The 23,053-nt window shown below is 41.9% G+C and overlaps 1 protein-coding gene across 1 annotated transcript in view; it reads right to left on the reverse strand.

Moving 5' to 3' along the window:
• LOC134532254 (putative fatty acyl-CoA reductase CG5065) overlaps positions 1–23,053 on the reverse strand; it is a 61,895-nt gene that overhangs the window by 14,688 nt on the left and 24,154 nt on the right. Inside the window, exons 2-4 of the mRNA XM_063368675.1 lie at positions 11,952–12,173; positions 6,261–6,509; positions 2,469–2,724 (exon numbers count right to left, since the gene is read on the reverse strand). Coding sequence (XP_063224745.1) covers positions 2,469–2,724; positions 6,261–6,509; positions 11,952–12,146 — 700 coding nt within the window. The 5' untranslated portion in view covers positions 12,147–12,173. The remainder of the gene's footprint in view (positions 1–2,468; positions 2,725–6,260; positions 6,510–11,951; positions 12,174–23,053) is intronic.

Consider the following 23,053-nt stretch of genomic DNA (forward strand, 5'->3'; position numbering starts at 1 on the left):
CGACGCCACTCCAACGCATGCGCTAGCGGTCGAATGGCGGATAGGTACGTATCGTAGCATGTTATATGACTTGATGTAAGGTTTTTGGACATACGCCATTGCTAAGCACTTTTCTGTAGAAGAAAACTAAAAAATAAATAAAAATACCCAAAAGACAAAAAAAAACAAATTAAGCAAAAAATTGCTGTTGTCAACAGGATATAAACACCACGAATGTTGACAACAGGAATTTTTTTGCTTAATTTGTGTTTTTTGTCTTTTGGGTATTTTTATTTATTTATTAATTTTTTAGTTTTTAGTTTTCTTCTACAGAAAAAAGTGCTTAGCAATGGCGTATGTCCAAAAACTTACATCAAGTCATGCACTCCCATTGCACAAATCTTTCAAAGATAATAGCATGCCATATGTATGCTAGTTGTAACGGTCCTCAGCGAACTCTGAAATCATTTTCGTAAACAGGCCTCACTCGGATATCTCGAGTAGTTTTGAAATCGCGTCGTTTTCCTAGAAGTGCCCAGGTGGCGGGGGCCCCAACAGCTTGATCGTATCTGAATGGAAAGGCGGAGGACAGCCTCACCTTTGAATATATATACTGTATAGAATTCGCCAGCCCAGGTTAAAATTTCTAATACAGGTTTTGAGGTAGTTGGTTAATTCACCGCCATAAATCTCCACCATCTCTAGGGCATCGACTTGTGGTGGTCCCTGGCGGACAAGTGTCGAACTCTTCAAACACCCCCTTCCCCCCTTCTTTTGAACGACCTTGAGCTGCAGTGAATGATCGGTAGGGGGGTGCGGGGGAATGACAGCGGGCGACAGTGCTGCGCTCTAACGTGTAAATAACAACCTGAGACGATACAGGTCGTTACGGCAGCGCACTGCAGCGGTGAAGTTCCCAAGCTGCTCATCATACACTTCTGAAAAACGTAGAGTTAAATCCAACGACCTAGAGATATATAGACTGCATATCACCCTGCTTTCAGCGCCAATTGCTGCTGTCGACGGCATACTGGGGAACTACAATCCGAGCGAGAGAGACAGAGAGCTGATTTGACAGAATGGTGGGCAAAACATAGCTGTAAAAGAATTGGTTATTATGGGAGAAAGATGCAAGTTGCTAGTAAATTCCCTAAAAATGTAGGTTTTTCGCAATTATACAGTTTTTGCGGGTAATACTTAAAGATGGAACGAGTGAAATATGATTTTAAATACAGTTTCATCGCAATGCGATGTGTAGGTACGACATTAAATGCGCTAGAAAATAGCTAACCCTACTTCGACCCAACGTTTGTGACCAATATGTAGATCAGTTATTGAACCTATTATATATGTTCATTACGAGTTTTAGTTGTGTCTTTACTGTTAATATTTCAGATTCAATGCAATTACATAATTAACTTAGTACACTGCCACTTTTCTGCTGTCAACGTACGTCGTCTGCTAACAAAGCACTGTTTGCCCACCATTCTGTCAGATTCAATTGGAATCAAAGACGGCCTCCCACCAGCAGTCTATAATCTCTAGGTCGTTGGTTAAATCCTGTCCACTCGAGACTTCTGTACAGTATATATATATATATACACACACACATACATATATATATATTTACATATATATATATATATATATATATATATATATATATATATATATATATACTAGCTGCCCGACCCCGCTTCGCACGGCTATACTAATGGAAAAAGAATTATGCCACATCTACCATTTACTGTAATGGTAAATAATAAAAAATTCCGTGAAAATTTATTACAATGCTGTATAATGTACCGATGGTTTCCCGACTCGTGCACGCAACATAAAACTGATGTACCCGTACTTCGCTACGGCAGTCTACAGGCAGATCACTCTTGCGCCGCTCATAATACATGCCCCTCGTTGTGGGTACGCCACTGCCGCGCGATGCCTGTTGCCATGGAGACGCAGAAGGCATGAACAATGCAAAATACTGTTCTCATGCAGACAAAGTACCCACTGTTGCCTGATTTTAACCACCTATGCTATGGGATCTAATTTTCGGAAAATGTCATCCTGCGTAACATAAGGAACATTACTGTGAAGTTTCAAGTCTGTAAAATATATATACTTGAAAAAAAAAGGGCAATTTTTGATATTTAAAGTACTTGCAAAATTTCAACGGTGATGAGGACTGCACTAACAATGAAATAGCCGTTGCCATAGAGACGAATGAAGCATCAACAAAGCAACAGCCGTTGCCATGGTGATTTCCTACCAAAAACTGGAAATAAAAAAAAATTTAGGGGTGGACTACCCCTAACATTTAGGGGGATGAAAAATAGATGTTGGCCGATTCTCATAGATACCGGATAAGCACAAAAAATTTCATCAAAATCGGTCAAGCCGTTTCGGAGGAGTATGGCAACGAAAACTGTGACACGAGAATTTTATATATTAGATATATATATATATATATAGAGATTGAAAGGCCTCACCGATGGAGGGCCGCACGATGGCGGCCGGCACGCCACCCGAGTGGCGCGCCACCAGCCACTCGGCCATGGCCTTGGTGGCCGTGTAGGTGTTGGGGTGCGCTCCGCGCAGCGCGGCCGCCGCCTGGTCCAGCGCCGCTTCGGGCAGCGCCTCGCAGCAGCTGGCGACGCCGCGCGGGTCCGCCGGCGGCGGGTACACGCGCTCGCCCACCTCGGCGCGGTCCGCGTTCGAGAAGGCCGTCGACACGTGCACGAAGGCCTGCACACACAACCAGTAGCGGATCCAGAGGGAGGGGGGGCTAAGGGGCTCAAGCCCCCCCTCCAAAAGCATCTGGGTCCACTATTGTTTTAGTGTTTGCCTTGATAAAGCCTAGCCTCAGCTGGGTCAAGCCCCCTCCCAAACCAAAATCCTGGATCCGCCACTGAACACATCCCCCTCCCCCCCCCTTCACTCTCTCTCTCTCAGCACTCTCAGACACCTTGCAGGCGGCCTAGCGGCAAGAGGTACACAGCTATCATCATTGGCGTAGCTGTGTTCATAAAGTTTGGGGGGGGGGACAAATAATGATTTTTGATGTCATGTAAACCCATTCCCCCTCTTACTATGACTGGGGGGTCCGGGGGTCCTCCGCCGGAAAATTTTGATTTTAAAAGTGCATAATAGCGCTTTTTTAAGCTTTTTTTTTTGTATCTAACCATTGGATACATAGATGCTGAAATTATTATTATTATTGTTTCCTTAAGATAAAATTTGATGAGCGAAGAAATTACAAATAAAGTTGGGCAGAATAATATTATAAAATAAAAAATATCACGGTCTAGAAAGTTGGAGGGGGGGGGGGGCACAGTCCCCTCCACCCAAAAAGTTCATGGTGACATGTCCCCCCTTCCCCCCCCCCCCCCCAGTTCCTACGCCCTTGGCTATTATAGTTTCTGGTGTCACACGATTAACTTCTTTGTTAAGAAACATGAAGCACCGGAGGTTCAATTCCCTCCATGAATCTGCACAACTTTTAAATTATGATTTTTTTCTAATAGATAAGAAATTTTATTTTTCGTTGAAATAATGTTGGTACCATATGTGTTAAAAAAAACTACTTGGTTAATACCATCGAGTAACACGTGTTTGAAACAAAATTTCTTGACGCGAATCACACGTAGTTTCAGCACCCGCCGCTAGAATTCGCTGACGGAGCAGTTACGACAAGTTACTATAAAATCATTTCATTAGCAAACCGAAAATTTAAACTATATGATGAAACAGCTCCGATAAAAACGAAAAAGACTTGATAAAATACTTAACGCGGGCTTTGAACCAGATTATCAACAAGGAATTTTATTAAAATACTGTCCATCTTGTTAAAATTTAATTACAATTTCCAATTTATCTTTGTGAATTTTGTTTCGCACCATCCGCCACAGATGACAGTACCGTGCTTGTTACTGGAAAAATCCGTGGGTTCATCGACCTCTAGGATAGACTCCATAATCGTTTCCATACTCGGGCAAATGTCACCTGTTTATTGGCTGCTGACATGTCAGCCGTCTCAACTGGATTGACCGTAATTCGACCATTTTTTGTTTAGGGTTTCTCACTGGCTCGCAGTTATCTGGATAAAATCCGCGAAATTTTTTCCGGTCTCCATTTTCTACACACTTCCATTCGTTGACTTATGTTGCATTTGTGAATGTACAGTTTACAAATACCTTATAATGTCAATCATATAAATTTATATTTGTAACATGTGTGACATTTTCTTTAAAGATTTTAAATAAAACTATAAACAAACTTACATCCGGAATTTTTGTTACTATGTTAGTTAAGCTGCCATCATTGCCTTTTGTAATAATGCTTATCGTTGTTGTGATGCTTTATGGGAAATATATATTTTGTTTTATTCCCGCAACTGTTTTTGATTATTTTAACTGAGAGTAGTTCCCTCATCATCGCGTGTGATTTTTTCGTTGACATTTTAAAAATCTTTCGATGCTTAAGTTTGGCGCGGCAGGGGCTTCTCCCAGTAATATGCGGAAGCGGCGGTGAGTCGTTCGGCCTCACATCCGCGACATTACCAATAGTATGTAAATGGGGCATCCGAGGACAGGCTTCAGGCTTGTGGTGCCGGTGCCGGGGTCCGCCATCTTGGATTGTGACGTCACGGTGGCCATCTTGGATGTTTATGGACCTTGAACTTTGACTTTGACCCCGGCTCCGGCACCACAAGCCTGAAGCCTGGCCTCGGATGCCCCATTTACATACTACTGTTACCCCCCACCAAATGCCGCGTGGGGAGAGCCGAGATATCCCACGCGGGCGTTGCTGATTATTTTATATTTTTTTTTTTACCTAACCTAACTAAAAACTAAGTGTATTGGGGAGGGTTCCGGGTTAGGGAGGGAGACTAAGTGCGTATCAGGCCGAAGCCCATACGCTCTAATCATGCAGGGTGTTAGCCATGCAGGAGGGGTAGCATGCATCGTGTGCTAGGAAGGGGATTGGCTAGCCATGGCAGCGATTGGCGCGATGACTAACTCCCATCACTGACTATACTAGACTAAAACTAGATAAGTTGAGCCCAGGTAAAACCTGCATAGACGCAGGGGAAACCCATCAGGGCAAATGCATGCGGGGGTGCAAGATTTCATGCATTAATTATCAGGCAGATTGGTTACGGGAAACAGAAGGATGGTTCTGGAAGAAGAGTTGGACGGAGTAGAAAAGAGTCCACCATGCGGCGGGAGTGTCAGGGGCTCGGACGTTGCTGTCCGCATTGGCTTGTGAGGTACCGGTTGTTTCGGGGGCGACGTTTGGCCCGCCCGAGTGAATTGCACACAATCGAAAGTCTGTCACCACACCAAATTGTGATAGAAAATCAGTACCTATTATAAGTGGTTTGGCTAGGCCTTTCACAAACTAGTGCACAGTCAGGTCCTCGGGCTGGCCTAAGCCGTGTACTGTGATCAGTACCTGTCTGTTCACTACAGGGCTTGCCCTTGATGTCACTCCTGTGATCCTGAGTGCTGGCACTGGTATCTTGGGTAATCGTATGCCCTGTTGTTCGAGGTAGTTCACCAACTCCTCGCCGATACATGTGACTTCAGCGCCACTGTCTATCATTGCATTCTCCCAATTTTTAGTGTCACACGTGGACAAACTGTACATTGTTATGACTCGCTCTGAGCACTCTGGCAAGCGGTTTTCAGGCTCGCCCTGAGTCAAACACGAGGTGTCAGCAATTTCAACACCGCCAGCGAAACAGCGACGCGGGTCGCCGAAGGCCGACCGCCGCTGCGAGAGAAAAGGGGACAACACGGAACATCAACACGGACGCGGACAGAAGGATAAAAACGACAGCCACCGTCGAGAAGGGGCTTCTTCTGGTCACCGGCGACTGGACGGCTGAAGTCGTGACGCCGGAACCACGGAGCGCCGTGTCCTCGGCCGCCGCAGTCCGTCGTCGAATTCCTGCCGCGAGCGCGACCCAGCACAGCGTGGGTAAGGAACCTGCCGAGGTGTGGTAGCGAGGCTCCCGATCATTGTCGGAATTAGATGACAGCTAACACTGTAACGGTACTTGACAGTAAATCAAGTCTCTATATTGAATTGTCTTTCATTCTTAGTCTTGAGCCCCCTATCACCCTGTCTTGGAATAGTCAAGAATTGAGATCATCTTAAGTTGAATCATAACAACATGCACGATGGACTGAATTTTCCATCATTCTCATTACACAAAAAAAAATATCTCTTTCGCTTTCCCTCGACATTGACGGTGCGTGTGAATTTCTGGGGCGTACCTGCAGCTTGTCCATGCCGCGGCAGAGCTCGAGCACGCGCTGCGTGCCGGCCGTGTTGAGGTTGGCGGCGACCCGCAGCGACTCGTCGAACTTGACGGTGGCGGCGGCGTGGAAGACGACGGTGACGCGCGCGCACAGCTCGCGGCGGTCCGGCTCGTCCAGCCACAGCCCCGGCAGCGCCACGTCGCCGCGCACGCTGCACACCTTGCCCAGCGCCTGCGGGCACTCGCGCCGCACGCGGTCGAACACCTGTCGAACCGCGCGGCACCACCTTCAACTCGGTGCACATCGATGCAAGCAGTGGCGCAGCCTGGTGGGGGGGGGGGAGGGTTAGGGGTTCAACCCCCCCCCCTTTAGCACCAAATCTTTAATTAAATTTCTTATTCATCACTCAAACAAATTTCATATTAAAATTAATAAAAAAATTTACCATTACAATATTTAAATATTAAGAACCGAAAACTGCTAAAAATAGCACTATTTTACACCTTAAAATCCACATTTTCCCCGGGGGAGGACCCCCGGACCCCCCACCGCTTTAATACGGAGGGGGGGGTGGGTGGGGGGGGGGCATGCTTCTTAACACCCCCCCCCCCATACACAAATCCTGGTTACGCCACTGGATGCAAGTGAAACTTCTTCGGCAGTTCGAACCTCGAATCACGATGTATCGTTTGGGATAAAACGGCAGAGACAGACTTTTTTTTTCTTCAAAATAAACACGAGTTAACATATTCGTAACTCACTTCATAATAAGCAGCTCAAACCCCGTTGTGTTGCCCTCTGGCCTTACTAGATGCCAGCAAGTCGGAGTGGCGTCAGGCGCAGGTGGGTCCCTACCGCCGCGACCCGCCTATCCCTGCAGCATGGCGGGGTTCAACCTGAGCCGCACGCCGCCACGTGGAGCCCGCGGCCTGCCGAGTTCTCTGCACCGTCCGCAACCTATTTATCCGTCATTTTCACCCAAAGAAGTTGGTCGTCTCTCGGGTCGTGCGCATCTCTCTCGCGGGCTGTTGGCTGGGAGTTCCCTGCGCCCTATTGGGTAACCGAAGGCTGGCAGTGCGTGCGGGATTTGTGTGCGTACGGGAGGCGGCCTAGCAGTGCCAACTGCTACCGACCGCGTCCCGCGGGTGGCGGATATGTCATCCCAGCTCGAGAGTTGCAATCTCGCTGGGGTGACTTTGAATAACCAATAGCAGTCCGCGGACAAATGGTCGGCCTGTGGAGTCGTTATCACGGCTGTCGGGGAGAAAGGTAGCCTGAATGTAGCTCGGCGCGCGGCAGAAAGCAGCTTCGTCGGCGAAGGCACCGCAGGGGAGCTCGATGTGCCTTAGTAGCGAAGTGTAGACGAACTGCGGGCTGGAACTTGCGGAGCTGTGGACTGCCGCGCGCGCAACGGAACTGAACAGCATCGGAATTCTGAAGGAAGAGATGGCGGCGCCTTCAAGTTGGGGCCCTGTTGGAGCCAGTGGTAGCCTGGGCGGCGCGACCTTCAACCGACCCGGGAATTTGGGGGGCAAGAGGGTCCGACTCGCAAGATACTTCATTCGCCTGAACGACTTACCCCCACCCTGGCTTGAAAGGTCGTTGGCTGTTGACTGGAAGAAGGAAGATGAAGATAAAACATAATTTAAGCACGTTTTTGAAGAAAGGGGCTTTGATAAGAGCATCGTTGTCTTACATATCAAGCAAGCATCATTTCGAAATCTATATTATTTTATTAGTTATAAGCAAAATGAAAATAGCATTGAATCTTATGAGGTTAATGCAGGTTGCGTAGTGCCCCTGAAACACTGGAGTGGCCTCTTAATGCATGATATTTGATCCCCGCATGAACCGGCCCAGGGTTTTCCCTGTGTCTATGCAGGTTTTACCTGGGTCACATTAGCTAGCTTTTAAGCTAGGCGACCAATGGGGCGTCAGCCATGGCGCCAATTGCTGCCATGGCTGGCCAGTAAACCCCAATAGCACACGATGCACGTGCCCTTGTCCCGCATGGTTTAAAACCCGCATGGTAGAGTGTATAGGCTTCGGCCTGAGACACACTTAGGTCCTCCCCTAACCTGGACCCTCCCCTACACACTTAGAATTAACTTAGGCTAGGAAAAAAAAAAGTTTCACTTCAAAAACGTTTGCGTGGAGTCCACGTGCAACAGTATTGAAACTTCTTGCTTATTATAATATTAGGTATAGGAAACATAATTATCTTTGGCCAAGGTCACAGATAGAATATATATATATATATATATATATATATATATACATATATATATATATGCGAGTGCTAAATTATTCTATTGCCCAAGTATGCAGGTGTGCAAGTATGCAAGTGTGCAAGTATGATGCGTCATTTCTACCTCTCCCCTACGGTCTCCTCCTCCTACCGGTTCCCCCCACCACGTACCTAACTATTTCCCTCATGTGACCGGAATTTTCGTAACGCTAGAAAATTGTAGCCCTCTCAGCAAAAGAAGCTTCAATACAAAAAAAAATATGCGAGCGAGGTTTTCAGTACTCGCCAGTTGATGTGTAACATCCAACCTGGGTTGCAAATACCCTTATAAAACGAAACTTGGACATTATGAGCGTGATAAATATACGCAAATTGTGTTTTCAACTATATTACTGGGCATGAATCACACGTAGTTAACGCACACGCCGCTAAATCTCTCTGCCGGCCAGCCACGTCGACTATAGAATTATTTGATTAGCAGACCGAAATTTTTAAAAGTATATATATATATATATATATATATATATATATATATATATATATAATGAATAAAAGCGAAACATATTTGAACGAATACTAAACTCCGGTTGCAAACATTATTTTCGACAAGGAATGTTATTAATTTACTGCCCATCTTGTTAAAATTAATTCAACAGTTAATAATATAGAGTTTCCATTTGTCTTTGTGAACTTTGGTTCGCGTGGTTATTACACATTTCCGTTCCACTACTTCAATCGGTTTCGTGAAATTACACCCACTAAATCTCTCATACCGAGAGCTAAGATGCTACACATCAAACATATTTTGAAAACTAGCTGCCAAGAAAGTTTTCTGTAATAGTACAAGAAAAAGGCTGTGAATTTTAAAGAATATTGCTGGTAAAAAAAAAAAAAAAAACAAGAAATGTATCCGTTTCTAAGAAGTTGATTGTATAGTTTCAGTAGGGCTTGTGATTTTTTCGCGTAAATATATCGAGGCAAGCTGTGTGTTAAAAGACTATAGCACCGCCTGTGTTCCGTGAATGGTTGAGTTTCTTTCAGATGCATTCTTACTGTAGGTACACGAACTACAACAGTTCTGTGTGAAAGCAAATGTGTTCACAATGGCCTGGCCAAGTAAGGCAATGGCTTCTCTTGGAAACGGCCACCTATCACAAAACCTGAGGTTACTTGCGCAGAAATAACGTGGAAAATCACTACCTCTAGAACTGGAACAGAGGAACATGTTATTCAAACTCCAATTGTTATTTTACCGCTAGCTTGTGAGTTCTTCGGCCAATACGGGCTTTAAACGATTCATGCAAAGGAAAACTTTTATTTAATTAAATTTCTCAGACATACGCCATTGCAGTTTTGCACTGTTTGTGTAAGTTCATAAATGCAAAATAACAAATAAAACGAAAAAAAGTAAGCCCACAGAAAACAAGCCTAAATCAGCAGATGTCAAACAGATAAACCCAACGATGAACCTAAACAGGTATTACGGACAACACAATGACGATGACACAGATAAACAAATTCGTACTTAAATATTAGACAGCACAATAATTCTGTGGAAGGAATTTAATAATGAAAAAAAAATAACAGCACAGACCAACAACAATGGGCTCACAAAGACGAGACAGTTTTGTCAAGGGAAACCTACTGTGTTTGTTGGTGTTGTCGTCATAATTGTGACCATAATATCTGTTTATGTTCATCATTGTGTTCGTATATTTTTTACGTCGTTCAGGTTTTGTTGTCTACCTGCATTTACTGTTACTCTTGAAACTTTAATTTTACCTTTGATTATCTCCTATGGTGGGCCAACGGTTTATGTGAAAGGCTCTGGGCCAATTATAAACCCTCATTAAAAAAAAGTATTAAATCACAGGCAACCCGGGTAAGTAAATCTCTCAAGCGAGCAACCAGTGAGCAGGGGACTTTTTCCCAAGAGTGCGTAGGTCTGTGGATTGTCATTGAAACTGAGAATTTTTCCGGTCCCTACCAATCACCTACCCCCCAGTCACATTTAACAGCCAATGGACATGCGGGTTTATCACAAGAACGTAAGGGGCTGTTGATTCTATTTACATTTTCCAGTTCCTACAAACAATGCTTGATTGAGTGTGGGCTAGTTAACGAGTCGAGCATGGAACGGAATTACTACATGGAATATTCGTGTCCTCAGCAACTGGTAATTTTTGACCGAAAAAAAAACTTAGATACATTTCGTGACAAAGCACATATATAGCTAGGGGCAGGCAATTTTCACGAATAAATCAGAACTCCTATTAGACTGCAACACGGTATACCCGCACCAGCGGTTTCTTCCTTGTGATTGGCGGCCGCCTGCGAGAGAAGTCGTTGCCTTGTTTGACCTAGCCACTTAGGACGCGTTTGCTTCCGCGCCGAATTACTGTGATTTGTGTTGTAACAATCGACATGTACCTGAACTAAATTAAATTCACCCAATCACGAAACACAGATGATGCTACAGTGTTGTAACTTATATCTAGGGACTGGAAAAATTCGCGGGTTCAATGACCTCCAGGATGAACTTTATAGTTCTACGTACACTCGGTCAAATGTCACCATCACATTGGCTGCTGTCTTGTGGATATGTCCCAACGTAGCGGCCTGTGATTCGATACAGCTTCGGTTGAGTGTTTCTCAATGGCCCAGAGTCGTCCAGGTGAGTTGTGAGCCAATAGCAGAGGCAGAGGCAGCACTGAGGTATAACTATTTGAATTTCAGGCTGTCGTGAAATGAATCCGCGAATTTTTCCCGTCTCTACTTATATCTAGTCTCTGAATCTTTTTCGCGAAATATGCATGGCTTTATGCTGCTTCTGAATTTGGCTTCACAGTAAGTTATTACGGAGCTCTCCGGGCCAATCGGAAACTCTCGAACCAGTAGATTGACGTATCGCAGGCTACCCAGCGGAGTGCAATGTGTGAATGAGTGTGTGCAAAGGACTGAGGTGGCTGAACCAACCCGGGGACGCACCACAACGCCGAAATACCACAACGCCGAATGTCAAAATTGAGACCACAACGCCGACAGCTAGAAAACTGTTGTGTACCACAACGCCGAAATACATTAACACCGAAAAATGTCATTGCAGGGACTGCCACAAAGGTTACGTTAGGTAAGGTTAGCACACAAATTCATTCAATTTATTTTTCATTTTGCTCCTGTGCCCCCCCCCCCTTCCCCGCAAAAATCATTTTTTCGGCGTTGTGGTAATTCGGCGTTGTGGTAATTCGGCGTTGTGGTACACAGCAGTTTTCTAGCTGTCAGCGTTGTGGTCAATTTTGACATTCGGCGTTGTGGTACACAGCAAGTTTTCTAGCTGTCGGCGTTGTGGTCAGTTTTGACATTCGGCGTTATGGTATCCGACGTTATTGTACGTCCGGCGTTGTGGTATGGTATGTTCGGCGTTGTGGTAACGACCCGCTGAAGGGGATGCCACTGACGTGGTGCTGCAGCAGGCGGGCGTGCCTCGCCGCCACGTCGACGCCCCTCTTGGGTCGGACCAGCAGGTAGACGGCGGCCAGCCCCGGGCAGCAGCGCAGCAGCTTCTCCACCAGCGCCTTGCCCACGAAGCCGGTGGCTCCCGTCACCAGCACGCAGGCGCCGCTGAAGAACTGGCTCACCGGGTGCTCCTCCATCGCGCCTTCCCCCTTACCCTCGCCCGCCTGCGGAATTCAATTCAATATCAAAGTCTCTTTATTTTGTCTTTTCAAGTTCTTTACAAATACAGGTCGCATTGACATACCAGCACTCAGTGCTCTTTGCCAGAAAATTACATATTTTTCATTTCAGTTACATATACATAGAGACCCGGAAAATTCGCGGGTTCATTTCGTGTTATGCTAAAATTCAAATAATTATACCTTAGTGCGTCTTCTGCCATTGGTTTACTGTTAATCTGGAGGACTGAGGGCCAATTAGAGATCCTCACTCATTGAAGTGTTGAATCACAGGCCACCCAGTCGAGACGACTCACAAGTCAGCAGCCAATGAACAGTTGGCATTTGCCCGAGTGTGTAGAGGATATTGGAGTCTATCCTGGAGGTCATTGAACCCGCGAAATTTCCGGGTCTCTACATATACACTCAGATTATTTACAGATACAATTGTTTCATTTAAGGAAATTTTTTTTAAAAACCTTAGAACAATAGCGTCATTTTACACCCTGAACCTCTGACAGCTTTCTTTATCGCAAAACAGACTCCTAGACGTAGAGACCGGAAAAAATTCGCGGGTTCCTTTTCGAGACAGGCGGGAATCCAAACTCGTTCAGCTTAATGCTGCGTCAGTGATTGGACCGCAATCTACCTGAAAGGACTCTGAGCCAATGGCAAAACACTCAACAAAAGAAGTATCGAATCATGAGAATCGCAGTAAACAGGTGTCCCGAGTCGGTAACCAATGACCAGGTGATAGTTGCCCGAGTACATAGATAATCTTGGAGTCTATCCTATAGTGGTCATTGAAACCGCGAATTTTTCCAGTCTCTATAGGCATTTTTTTTTCGCGAATAAATCAGAACTCCTATTAGACTGCAACACGGTATACCCGCAACAGCGGTTTCTTCCTTGCGATTGGCGGCCGCCTGCGAGAGAATTCGTTGCCTTGTTTCGACCGAGCCACTCAGGACGCGCTTTTACTTCCACGCTGAGTCACTGTGATTGGTGTTGTTACACTCGATACGTACCTGGGAGAAACTCGCCCAATTCACGAAACACAGACGATGCTATAGTGTTTTAACTTTCATCTAGTCTCGAAATCTTTTCGCGAAATCTGCATGGCCCTAATTATAACTTAACATCGAGCACACGATTAAGTCAAAACTACATTTTCCAGTTTATGATTGACACAGGAAGTCGTTAATTCTAGCCAATCACAGCACAAAAACACATGGTCGGCCATTGTTCGAAACGGAGAAGCAGGTTTGAAATAGGTCATTGATAAATGGGATATCTATATATTTTCGAAATGGATGATGATTACAAATGACAAAATATACGAATTCTAACCCAAAATGCTGCCTCGCTCGGTCCAACAATAAGACATAAACTTCCGGTTGAAAGGTTCCGGTTTGTTGTGATTGGTCGCTTCCCTTAAGTCTTAACGAAAAATATAAAATATAACCATTTCTGTTAAGTCTTAAGTCATCATATGGTTCGCACACGACCCGTCAAAATTCACACACGACAATCGTAAACCATTCCACTAGTTTACATAGAGTCATATGGTAAGTATCCGACTAAGTCTTAAGTCTTAATTCTTAATTTTCAATCGTAAACCCACCTTGACAGCTTTCTTTATCGCAAAAAAGATTCTAAGATAGGTAGAGACCGGAAAAATTCGCGGATTCCTGTCGAGACAGGCTGGAATCCAAACTCGTTTAGCTTAATGCTGCGTCAGTGATTGGACCGCAATCTACCTGAAAGGACTCATGGAGCCAATGGCAAACACTCAACAAAAGAAGTATCGAATCATGAGAATCGCAGTAAACAGGTGTCCCGAGAGTCGGTAGCCAATGACCAGGTGATATTTGCCCGAGTGCATAGATAATCGTGGAGTCTATCCTAGTGGTCATTTGAAACCACGAATTTTTTCCAGTCTCTATAGATAGGGGGCAGGCATTTTTTTCGCGAATAAATCTGAACTCATATTAGACTGCAACACGGTATACCCGCAACAGCAGTTTCTTCCTTGTATTGGCGACCGCCGCTGTATCATGTGGAATATAAAGTTACTACAATATATGTAAATGAATAACTTTAAGGGAAATGAGTTAGATAAACTAAAGAAGATTTAAGAGTCTGATATTTTTTTTCTACTGTCTTCAAAATATTTGATATGTATTTATTTAACTGTAGAAGATAACAGAAGTGATAATTTTTAAGAGGTTAGAGCATAATTTAAGTTGTCAGATGTGAGGCACTGATATGATTAGTACATTCTGTGTCTCCAAATTGCAACATTAAATAAGTATTATGCATTGCAAAAAATATATATTAAATTAAAATTTACATTGCAATAACCATTTATCAGATAACACGTATTTGATGCAATAACGTACTACATGGTAGAACATCCATTAGAAATTAATTTTTTTTTTTTTTTTAGGAATGAGCTTATTATAGTTTAGTGAAAACTAAGTCTATATACCAGCTCCGTCAGTGGTACATGCAAGTATTTTGTTCGTTAAGGGGGGGGGGGAGATATTTAAACCTGTGTGAGGCATTACGAAGGTCATTACTGCAAAAACCCTATAAGAATGATATAATTGATCATATAAATCAGATAATTTGCAATGGATCCCAGTGTACAGAAATGAAAACTTAGTACAAAATTACTAAAATGAAATTTTCCTGATTTATATCTAAGTAATTTTTCATACAATAGTAATTTTAAACATAAATTATTTTTAACAAACACAATCCTGAGCCTCGTGTGATCAAATATCATTGCTTGGTATCTTTTTGCCTGTTCTAAGAGTGTCTCATGTTATATAAAGAGCTTTTTTTTGTGGTGAGAGGTTTTCTCTAATTTATTTTATCTTCTGAAAGGAGGAGGCGCTTAAGAATGTGTTTATAAACTACGCAAGAAAAAAATGCAAAAATAAACGCAAAAAGAAAAAAAACTTTGTTTCCATGTACATACTCATTTATAAAGTAATTTCTTTCGTTTCACCTTGCGTTTCCACCTTATATACTTTTAGATGAATTGTTCCCACGTTAAGTGTAAGTGTATAGAAGGCTACGAATTTCTTTCCATTACACGCATCATGTTTTCACATACTAAACTTCCTCACAGTGAATTAAAAGGGCACATTTGAATTAAATTATTAAGAATTTTACATATTTTTCGTAAAAAAATATGAAAAGAAGCCCGACGAGAAAATTAATTTTTCTATTTTACAATTTTAATTTTTAGGTTTGGTGATGTGTTCTGACTTGCATTCTTATAAACTACCTTTGTTTGCTTGCGTTTTATACATGTTGCGTTCTTGTGCTTCTGACTTTATTGCAAGGCGTATACACCCAGTTTCATAATTTTCATTTCAGTTCAGTTAAGTTTAGTCAAACTGCCCTCGCTAACATGTTACGGTACATTGTCTATCGTTTCGGAATTGGAATAGGCAGCTCTAACAACGTATGCGTGTAGCAGGTTGCATACCACTAGAAGGTTAGGAATTCGTGTGGTATGTTACTTAATGCACACGTACGTATTGGTAGCTTCAGTAATGATGGCGCTAATATGCCAATCTTCAAAGAATGTTCCATTATTCCACACGATTGTATACTTGGGGTATACTTGCAGAGATTTAATTTTTATTTCTGCCTACAGTAGTTGTAATTTCAGTTTTTGCTGATAGTTTACAAAATGACCAAACAACCGTAATTTCTTCAACAATCGATATCTCGATTGTCTCTGTGGCCATAGCAAACTAAATATTCTTTTTGATGTGGCGAGGGTTGTGGGTTGGATTCGAACTACGACCATGTCTTTCAAAGTACTATAGTTCGACCAAACTTCGAGGTCCAAATCTTTCAAAGTTTTGTGCCTTACCTTTGGTATCTTTATATATATGTTAGGATTATGTGATCTGCTAACAAATATGCAAACATACATATATTATATGCGTGTGTGCAATCATGTTACAGAAACATTTTAATCAAACTCTTCCTTTTCCAAAACGACCCGTGATATTGTGTTATTTTCGCACTTTTCGATTTCACACAATATTTGCTTCACCATGGATATATAATTTTATTGCGTATTTATTTACACCCACGCCTGAAGGTAAATCTACTGGCACAGACTGTATGTAATATTTCTCTCTTGGTTGTGTCGCTGGTTGTCTGCAGTTGTTTGGAACTTTAAACTCGCCAGCAAGTCGCGTAGCGTATCATTACCCGGAAAAGGAACTTTGCGTTGTAATTTGCCACGACGAGTGATGATACATCCTGTAAGTGTCGCCTGTCTTTTATGTATGAAGACAGCCCCACTCCCCACTGTTCTATTCCTGGTCAACAACACGGCTTAATTACTTATTCACTATACGACTTTAGTCTGTCCCCCTCCTTCCCTTCGAACGATTTTCCCTTGACTCATGCCATTTCACAATCCCCCTTTCAACTTTTCCGTCGAACACCGTTACGTAACATCTCGGCTGCTAGGAATATTGTAGCTCGGAACATCGATACTTTCCAGAACCTTCGATATTTTTGTCAGGTTTGTGGGCGTGATAGCCCGCCTTCGCTGCGGGAAGTCGTAGTACGTGGTCTCGTTTCAGCTCGAACGGCGAGCGTTTAGTGAAGGCTATTGCCCACGCTGAGGAACCATTTCTCGGGGTATTATATTTTTAGCCTACGATCAAGTCGAAATCGGCTATTTCTGGAAAAGTGGATGTTCCTGCACTATGAATAGTTCACATATCCGCCACGATTTCAGAGCGCTCCTCATTTGTGCACAAAACAAAATCTGTACTTTTACAAAAGATCCCTTTGGAAACAAGTTGCCAAAGAAATAGTTTGCAATACTACAATAAATATAATGTAATTTTATACAAAACATGGCTATGATTTTTTTTTGCATATATGATATACGTTTTTTGAGATAATACTGAGTATTTATTACGATAATTGGCGCATAATTTTATATTTTAATTGGTGTTTCATTACAGCATAATTTTTTAACCATGGAAAAACTATAGAATAGTCAATAATTTGACTTACTTTTGTTTTATTGTGCTTATTAATGTGCACATTTAATACTGGAAAGCTATTCAGGGAACGGTTTACAAATAACTTTAACTGTTGGAGGTATAGGGATAAAACAAAGCATAAATGCTCGGGTACGAATCCGAACCCAGTATAACAGCGAACACTATTTTGTAGCGACACAGTTTCTTTCATATAAATGTACAATTTTACAATTAAATGTAATTTTATATAAATATTTCTGTTCCATTTACAAAAAATAATTACAGTGTAATTCATGGATGAACCAAATACATTTTCAGCTACAACATGAGTGTGGGTAGCTCATATTTTGTAGCATTTGTCGACTTACATCTATCAGTTGTGTGGATTAGTTCGCGTCTGAACCAAGAAATGATTTTTAATGGCATAAATTTGTGTTTGTATATCTAATCACTTAGTCGACATCCAAGTTCTTTATAACTCGTAGGCCTAATATTATTGCTGTAGATCGGGAAACTTCGCAGATTCATTTCGCGATAGGCTAGAATTCAAACCTGCTTCTATGATTGGGCCACAGTTTATGTCAAAGACTGGGCCAATTATAAAACCTCATCAAAAGAAGTATTGAAGCAGAGGCGACGCAGGTTAAAAAGCTCTAGAGCGAGCAATAAAAGAGCAGGAAACTTTTTCCAAGTGTGCTTAAGTCTCTCCTTTAGGTCAAGGGAACTGTTTAATTATTGGCAGTTCGATCGACTATAACAGTAGTACCTATATAACAGTCGGAGTTGGACCAGGCTTCAGGCTGTGGGTTTTGGATTGTTGACGCCATCTTGGATTGTGACGTCACGGTGGCCAGCTTGGATGACCTTTACCTTTGACCTGGACCTTAAAAATTTTTCAAATTGACGCTTAATTTGCCAATATTTGTCCAAAATTCGCAAAAATTTCCAGTTTTTTTTGGAAAAAAAAATTCCGCCAAATTTTTTTAAATGTCTCTATTTTGAGGGAAAATTTCCCGTTTTGATTTGTAGTAGTATAGGAAAGTATTTCCGGGCGCACGGCGCTGGCGCGTGGAGCCGGAGCCGGTGTCCGCCATCTTGGATTGTGACGTCACGGCGGCCATCTTGGAGGAGTGTAACGGGACACAGCGTAACGGGACAAGTTTGACCTTGACCTTTGACCCTCAAAATTCGCCAAAATTGGGCAAATTTTGCCCAAAATTCCTCAAAATTCGCCAAAATTTCCATTTCTGTGAAAAAAAATTCCGCCAAAAAATCTCAAAAAATTCCACAATTCAAAAATTCCCGCTTTCGAGAGAAAAATTCCCGTTTCGAGGGAAAATTTCCCGTTTTTAGTCCTTAAAAATCCCAGCGGCTAGAAATGTCCATATGTAGGCTTAAGCATCCATGTCTACAGCCTACGATAAGCCTCTGACGTCATCATGGATTATGACGTCACTGTTGCATTTTCCGTTACGGCCGCCATCTTTAACTTTTTTATTTATTATCCGATTTTAATGAAAAAAATTTTAAAAAATATAAAAAAATTCAAATAATAAAATTTTAATAAAAAATATTTAAAAAATAAACTTTTACGAAACGGAGTTCGGAGTCCTCGGTTCGAACCCGGTGAGGGCAAAAAAATTAAAAAATGGCGACCGATCCTTCCCTCACAGTGACTGCTGGCATACTGACTCCCACCACTTTTTTCATAGCATATATCATCCGGCAGTATGACGTCATGTACGCCATCTTTAAATTTGGACGCCATCTTGAAAATCTTTATTTATTATCCGATTTTAATGAAAAAAATTCCAAAATTCATCAAAAAATTAACGTATTTGAATTCTGTTTGATTATACCGATGTACGTCCTTGGTTCGATTCCCGGCGAGAGTAAACGGTCGATCCTTCCTCCATGAAAGCTACCTAGACTGATCTACCACCACCAGTACCAAGGTATATATCATCAACTGGTATGACATCATGTCCGCCATCTTGTCTTCATCCGCTGGAGACCACCATCTTGTTTTCGTCAGCTAGAGTGTGCCGATACCATGTAGTATAATTATCTGGTCACTATACTTGTGTCCTCAACTGTTGACATTGAACATTGACCTTGAACTTTAACCTTGACCTTGAAATTTGGCCTTGACCTTGAAATTTGACTTTGTCCTGTAAATTTGACTTTGTCCTTGTCGACCATCATGGATCCGACATTTTATGTTCAGTACATGCTACCAGAGGATACCACCTGCTGGAGTACGCCATCTTGTGTGTGTACTTGTATTATAGAGTACATTTCCATCTAGATAATTTTATTCTAACCCGCTACAGTGCAGTAATCATTTATTACCGAGGTGCCCCCGCCATCATGAAATTCGACCGCCATCTTGAAATCATGTAATAATGTAGCTAGAAAAGCGGGAAAAAATCCAAAATTCATTAAATAAATCACTCATTAACTTACATATCGATTCGATCCGCTCCAGTCCTTGGCTCGATCCTCGATCGATGCAAAACATTTAATTTTATGAAAAAAAATAATAATTCCAATAAACCATGTTCAACATTCATAAAGAGACTTTAAATCCTCTACTACTATCATCCTATCAGACGTCAAGACTACCATATTGGAAATTCGTAATTGTAATGCTAGAGATTCGGGAAAAAGTTCAAAACTCATTAAATAAATTTGTAATCTATATACTGATTGATTAGATCGACTAAGGTCCTTGGTTAGATCCCTTGTCGATACAAAACAACTTTAATTTTAAAAAAGTACCAGAAAAGTGTAAGGTTCGAGGAATAAAACACCTAAAAGTCTTTTACAAACATAATATTTATTACACAATTTCTATCCTACTACAGAATCACTTGCGAAAGCCAGCAATCTTATAAAAATTTAGCCCTGCATAGACGTACAACGACTACTTCTTAGCTCCAAATGGCTCCAAATGCTCCAAACGGCCTCCAAATGGCTCCAAAAGCTCCAACAGCCTCCAAATGCTTAACACAGTTCCAAATGGCTCCAAATGCTCCAAACAGCCTCCAAATGCTTGACAGCTCCAAATGCTCCAAATTCTTGACAGCTCCAAATGCTTCAAAAGGCTCCAAATGCTCCAAATGACTCCAAAAGGCTCCAAATGCTCCAACAGCTCCAAAAAAAAAAGGCTCCAAATGCTCAAACAGCCTCCAATGCATAACACAGCTCCAAATGGCTCCAAATGTTCCAAACGGCCTCCAAATGGCTCCAACAGCCTCCAAATGCTTAACACAGCTCTAAATGGCTCCAAATGCTCCAAACGGCCTCCAAATGCTTGACAGCTCCAAATGTCTCCAGCAGCTCCAAATGCTCCAACAGCTCCAAAAAAAGGCTCCAAATGCTCCAACAGCCTCCAAATGCTTAACACAGCTCCAAATGGCTCCAAATGCTCCAAACGGTCTCCAAATGCTTGACAGCTCCAAATGTCTCCAGCAGCTCCAAATGCTCCAACAGCTCCAAAAAAAGGCTCCAAATGCTCCAACAGCCTCCAAATGCTTAACACAGCTCCAAATGGCTCCAAATTCTTGACAGCTCCAAATGCATAACACAGCTCCAAATGGCTCCAAATGCTCCAAACGGCCTCCAAATGCTTGACAGCTCTAAATGTCTCCAGCAGCTCCAAATGCTCCAACAGCTCCAAAAAAAGGCTCCAAATGCTCCAACAGCCTCCAAATGCTTAACACAGCTCCAAATGGCTCCAAATGCTTGGCAGCTCCAAATGCTTCAAAAGGCTCCAAATGCTCCAAATGGCTCCAACAGCTCCAAAAGACTCCAAATGCTTCAAAAGGCTCCAATTGCTCCAAGAGCTCCATCTTCAATTGGTTCCAACTGATTCCTATTACTTTTATCGAACTTGGCATGATTACTAACATGTCATTATCAGTATACATTTTGACTGGCAGTGGTAACGTTTTTTACACCTTTAAGTTATAAGTTTTATTTAGAAATCAGATTTCGATAAATGATAGCTTCCATCTGGAAAGAAAATATATTAATTTATCTTCAAGTTTATACACATACATTTAATCCATTATTGTATGTAGCCAGCTTCCCTCAGTTCTTTGAGTATGAAGGATATTTCTTTAATGTTCGAATAGTTTCCTGCACAAAGCGATCCATGTAGTAGTCGTAGCCTGTTAACCAATATGTTAGGATCTTCCCATGAGGTATAATCAATCTCTTCTGCTGCCTTCATCATCCTTGCATGTTTATAATAAATATTATCTCTGGTGTCTATCGTTTTAACACCAACCACAAGGTCACTTTCGTCATCTTGCCAGTGATTATCACAAGCTTGATCAGGATAATTTATTTTATTACGTCGTTTCCATCGTTTTGGTCTCAAACCACCATCACAGTCTTCGCTCTTGCATGCTTTTGGTGCTTCAGTACAGTACTCAATCATGTCAGCTTCTGATGTGTCACCACAGTCTTCAATCATGTCAGCACCACAAACTTGATCAGGATAATTTATTTTATTACGTCGTTTCCATCGTTTTGGTCTCAGACTGCCATCACAGTCTTCGATCTTGCCTGCTTTAGGTGTTTCAGTACAGTACTCAATCATGTCAGCCTCAGATGTGTCACCACAATCTTCAATCATGCCAGCCTCAGATGATTCATCAAAGTCTTCGACCTTGTAAGCTTCAGGTGGTTCTCCATCTTTCACATTTTCATGGAGACGACTAGATATTGGAGTAAATATATTTTCATTTCTAATGTGGTTACAACTTCCTTCGTTTGTTTTAAATTTTAAATTATTATCTTGATCTAGATCAGTAATTTTAGCATTAGCTTTTTCGCCTTCGTTCCTCTTCAGCGATGTTGTAGCCCAGTCTTCGTTATCTTTATTCATCTTAATTGTACAGGTCTTGTAATGTCTATCCAAGTAATATCTTCTACCAAAGGATTTCTGACACTGACTGCAATGAAATGGTTTTTGACAAGGACCCAAATTACACTCGCTTCTCTCATGTCGTTTAGCATTCTTTCTCAAGGTAAACACCTTGCTACAGTATCTACAGTGATGACGTTTTGATACAGCAACAAATCCCGTTTCAGGATTCATATTAGTTATTGAGACTAATGCCAGATGCAAACTAAGAGTTTTAAATTAGATATATTACTTAAATAGAATTTTTTAATTATTTCATCAGCGAGAATTAATTTATCTCATTCAAAGGTACTTGTTGCAAGTAGTTCTGCTTTTCAACAACAGATGTCGCCACATGTTACTTGCAGGTAAATAATATTTAGTTCTTTTATGCGGGATGCGGGATGCTCACTAACGATCGCAAAAGAAGGATGGCTTCGCTAGACTCCAAGGAGAAGGAAGTTCGTCCATCCTGTTAGTGCTTCTTAGATTTCTCAGAGATTATTTGACTGAGTAATGATATTTTTTTTTTTTAAATTTCCACCTGATAAAAATATTACAAGTGCTGATTTATTGACAGAATTTCAATAATTAAATGCAACCTTGAATAAAAAAATGACATGACTCATTAAGTAAAAAATTCTTCATGCAGAGATCAATTCCTCATCAATAACCAGAAGCACTCGGAGAAAACCATCAGATGTCTAGTCAGGAATAATCAGAAGCACCCAGAGAAAACCATCATAATATTGTCAAGAATAAACGGGAGCACACGGAGAAATCCACCATAATATTGACAAGAATAATCAGGAGCACACGGAGAAAACCACCGCAAGTTTTCTTTGATATCATAAAATTTCAGGAAAAAAAATAATAAAAAATAAAAATAAATTAATAAAAAATTTAAAAAAAATAAAATAAAAAATACATAAAATTCT

Source organism: Bacillus rossius, chromosome 5 (genome assembly GCF_032445375.1).
Source record: "Bacillus rossius redtenbacheri isolate Brsri chromosome 5, Brsri_v3, whole genome shotgun sequence".
Taxonomy (NCBI): domain Eukaryota; kingdom Metazoa; phylum Arthropoda; class Insecta; order Phasmatodea; family Bacillidae; genus Bacillus; species Bacillus rossius.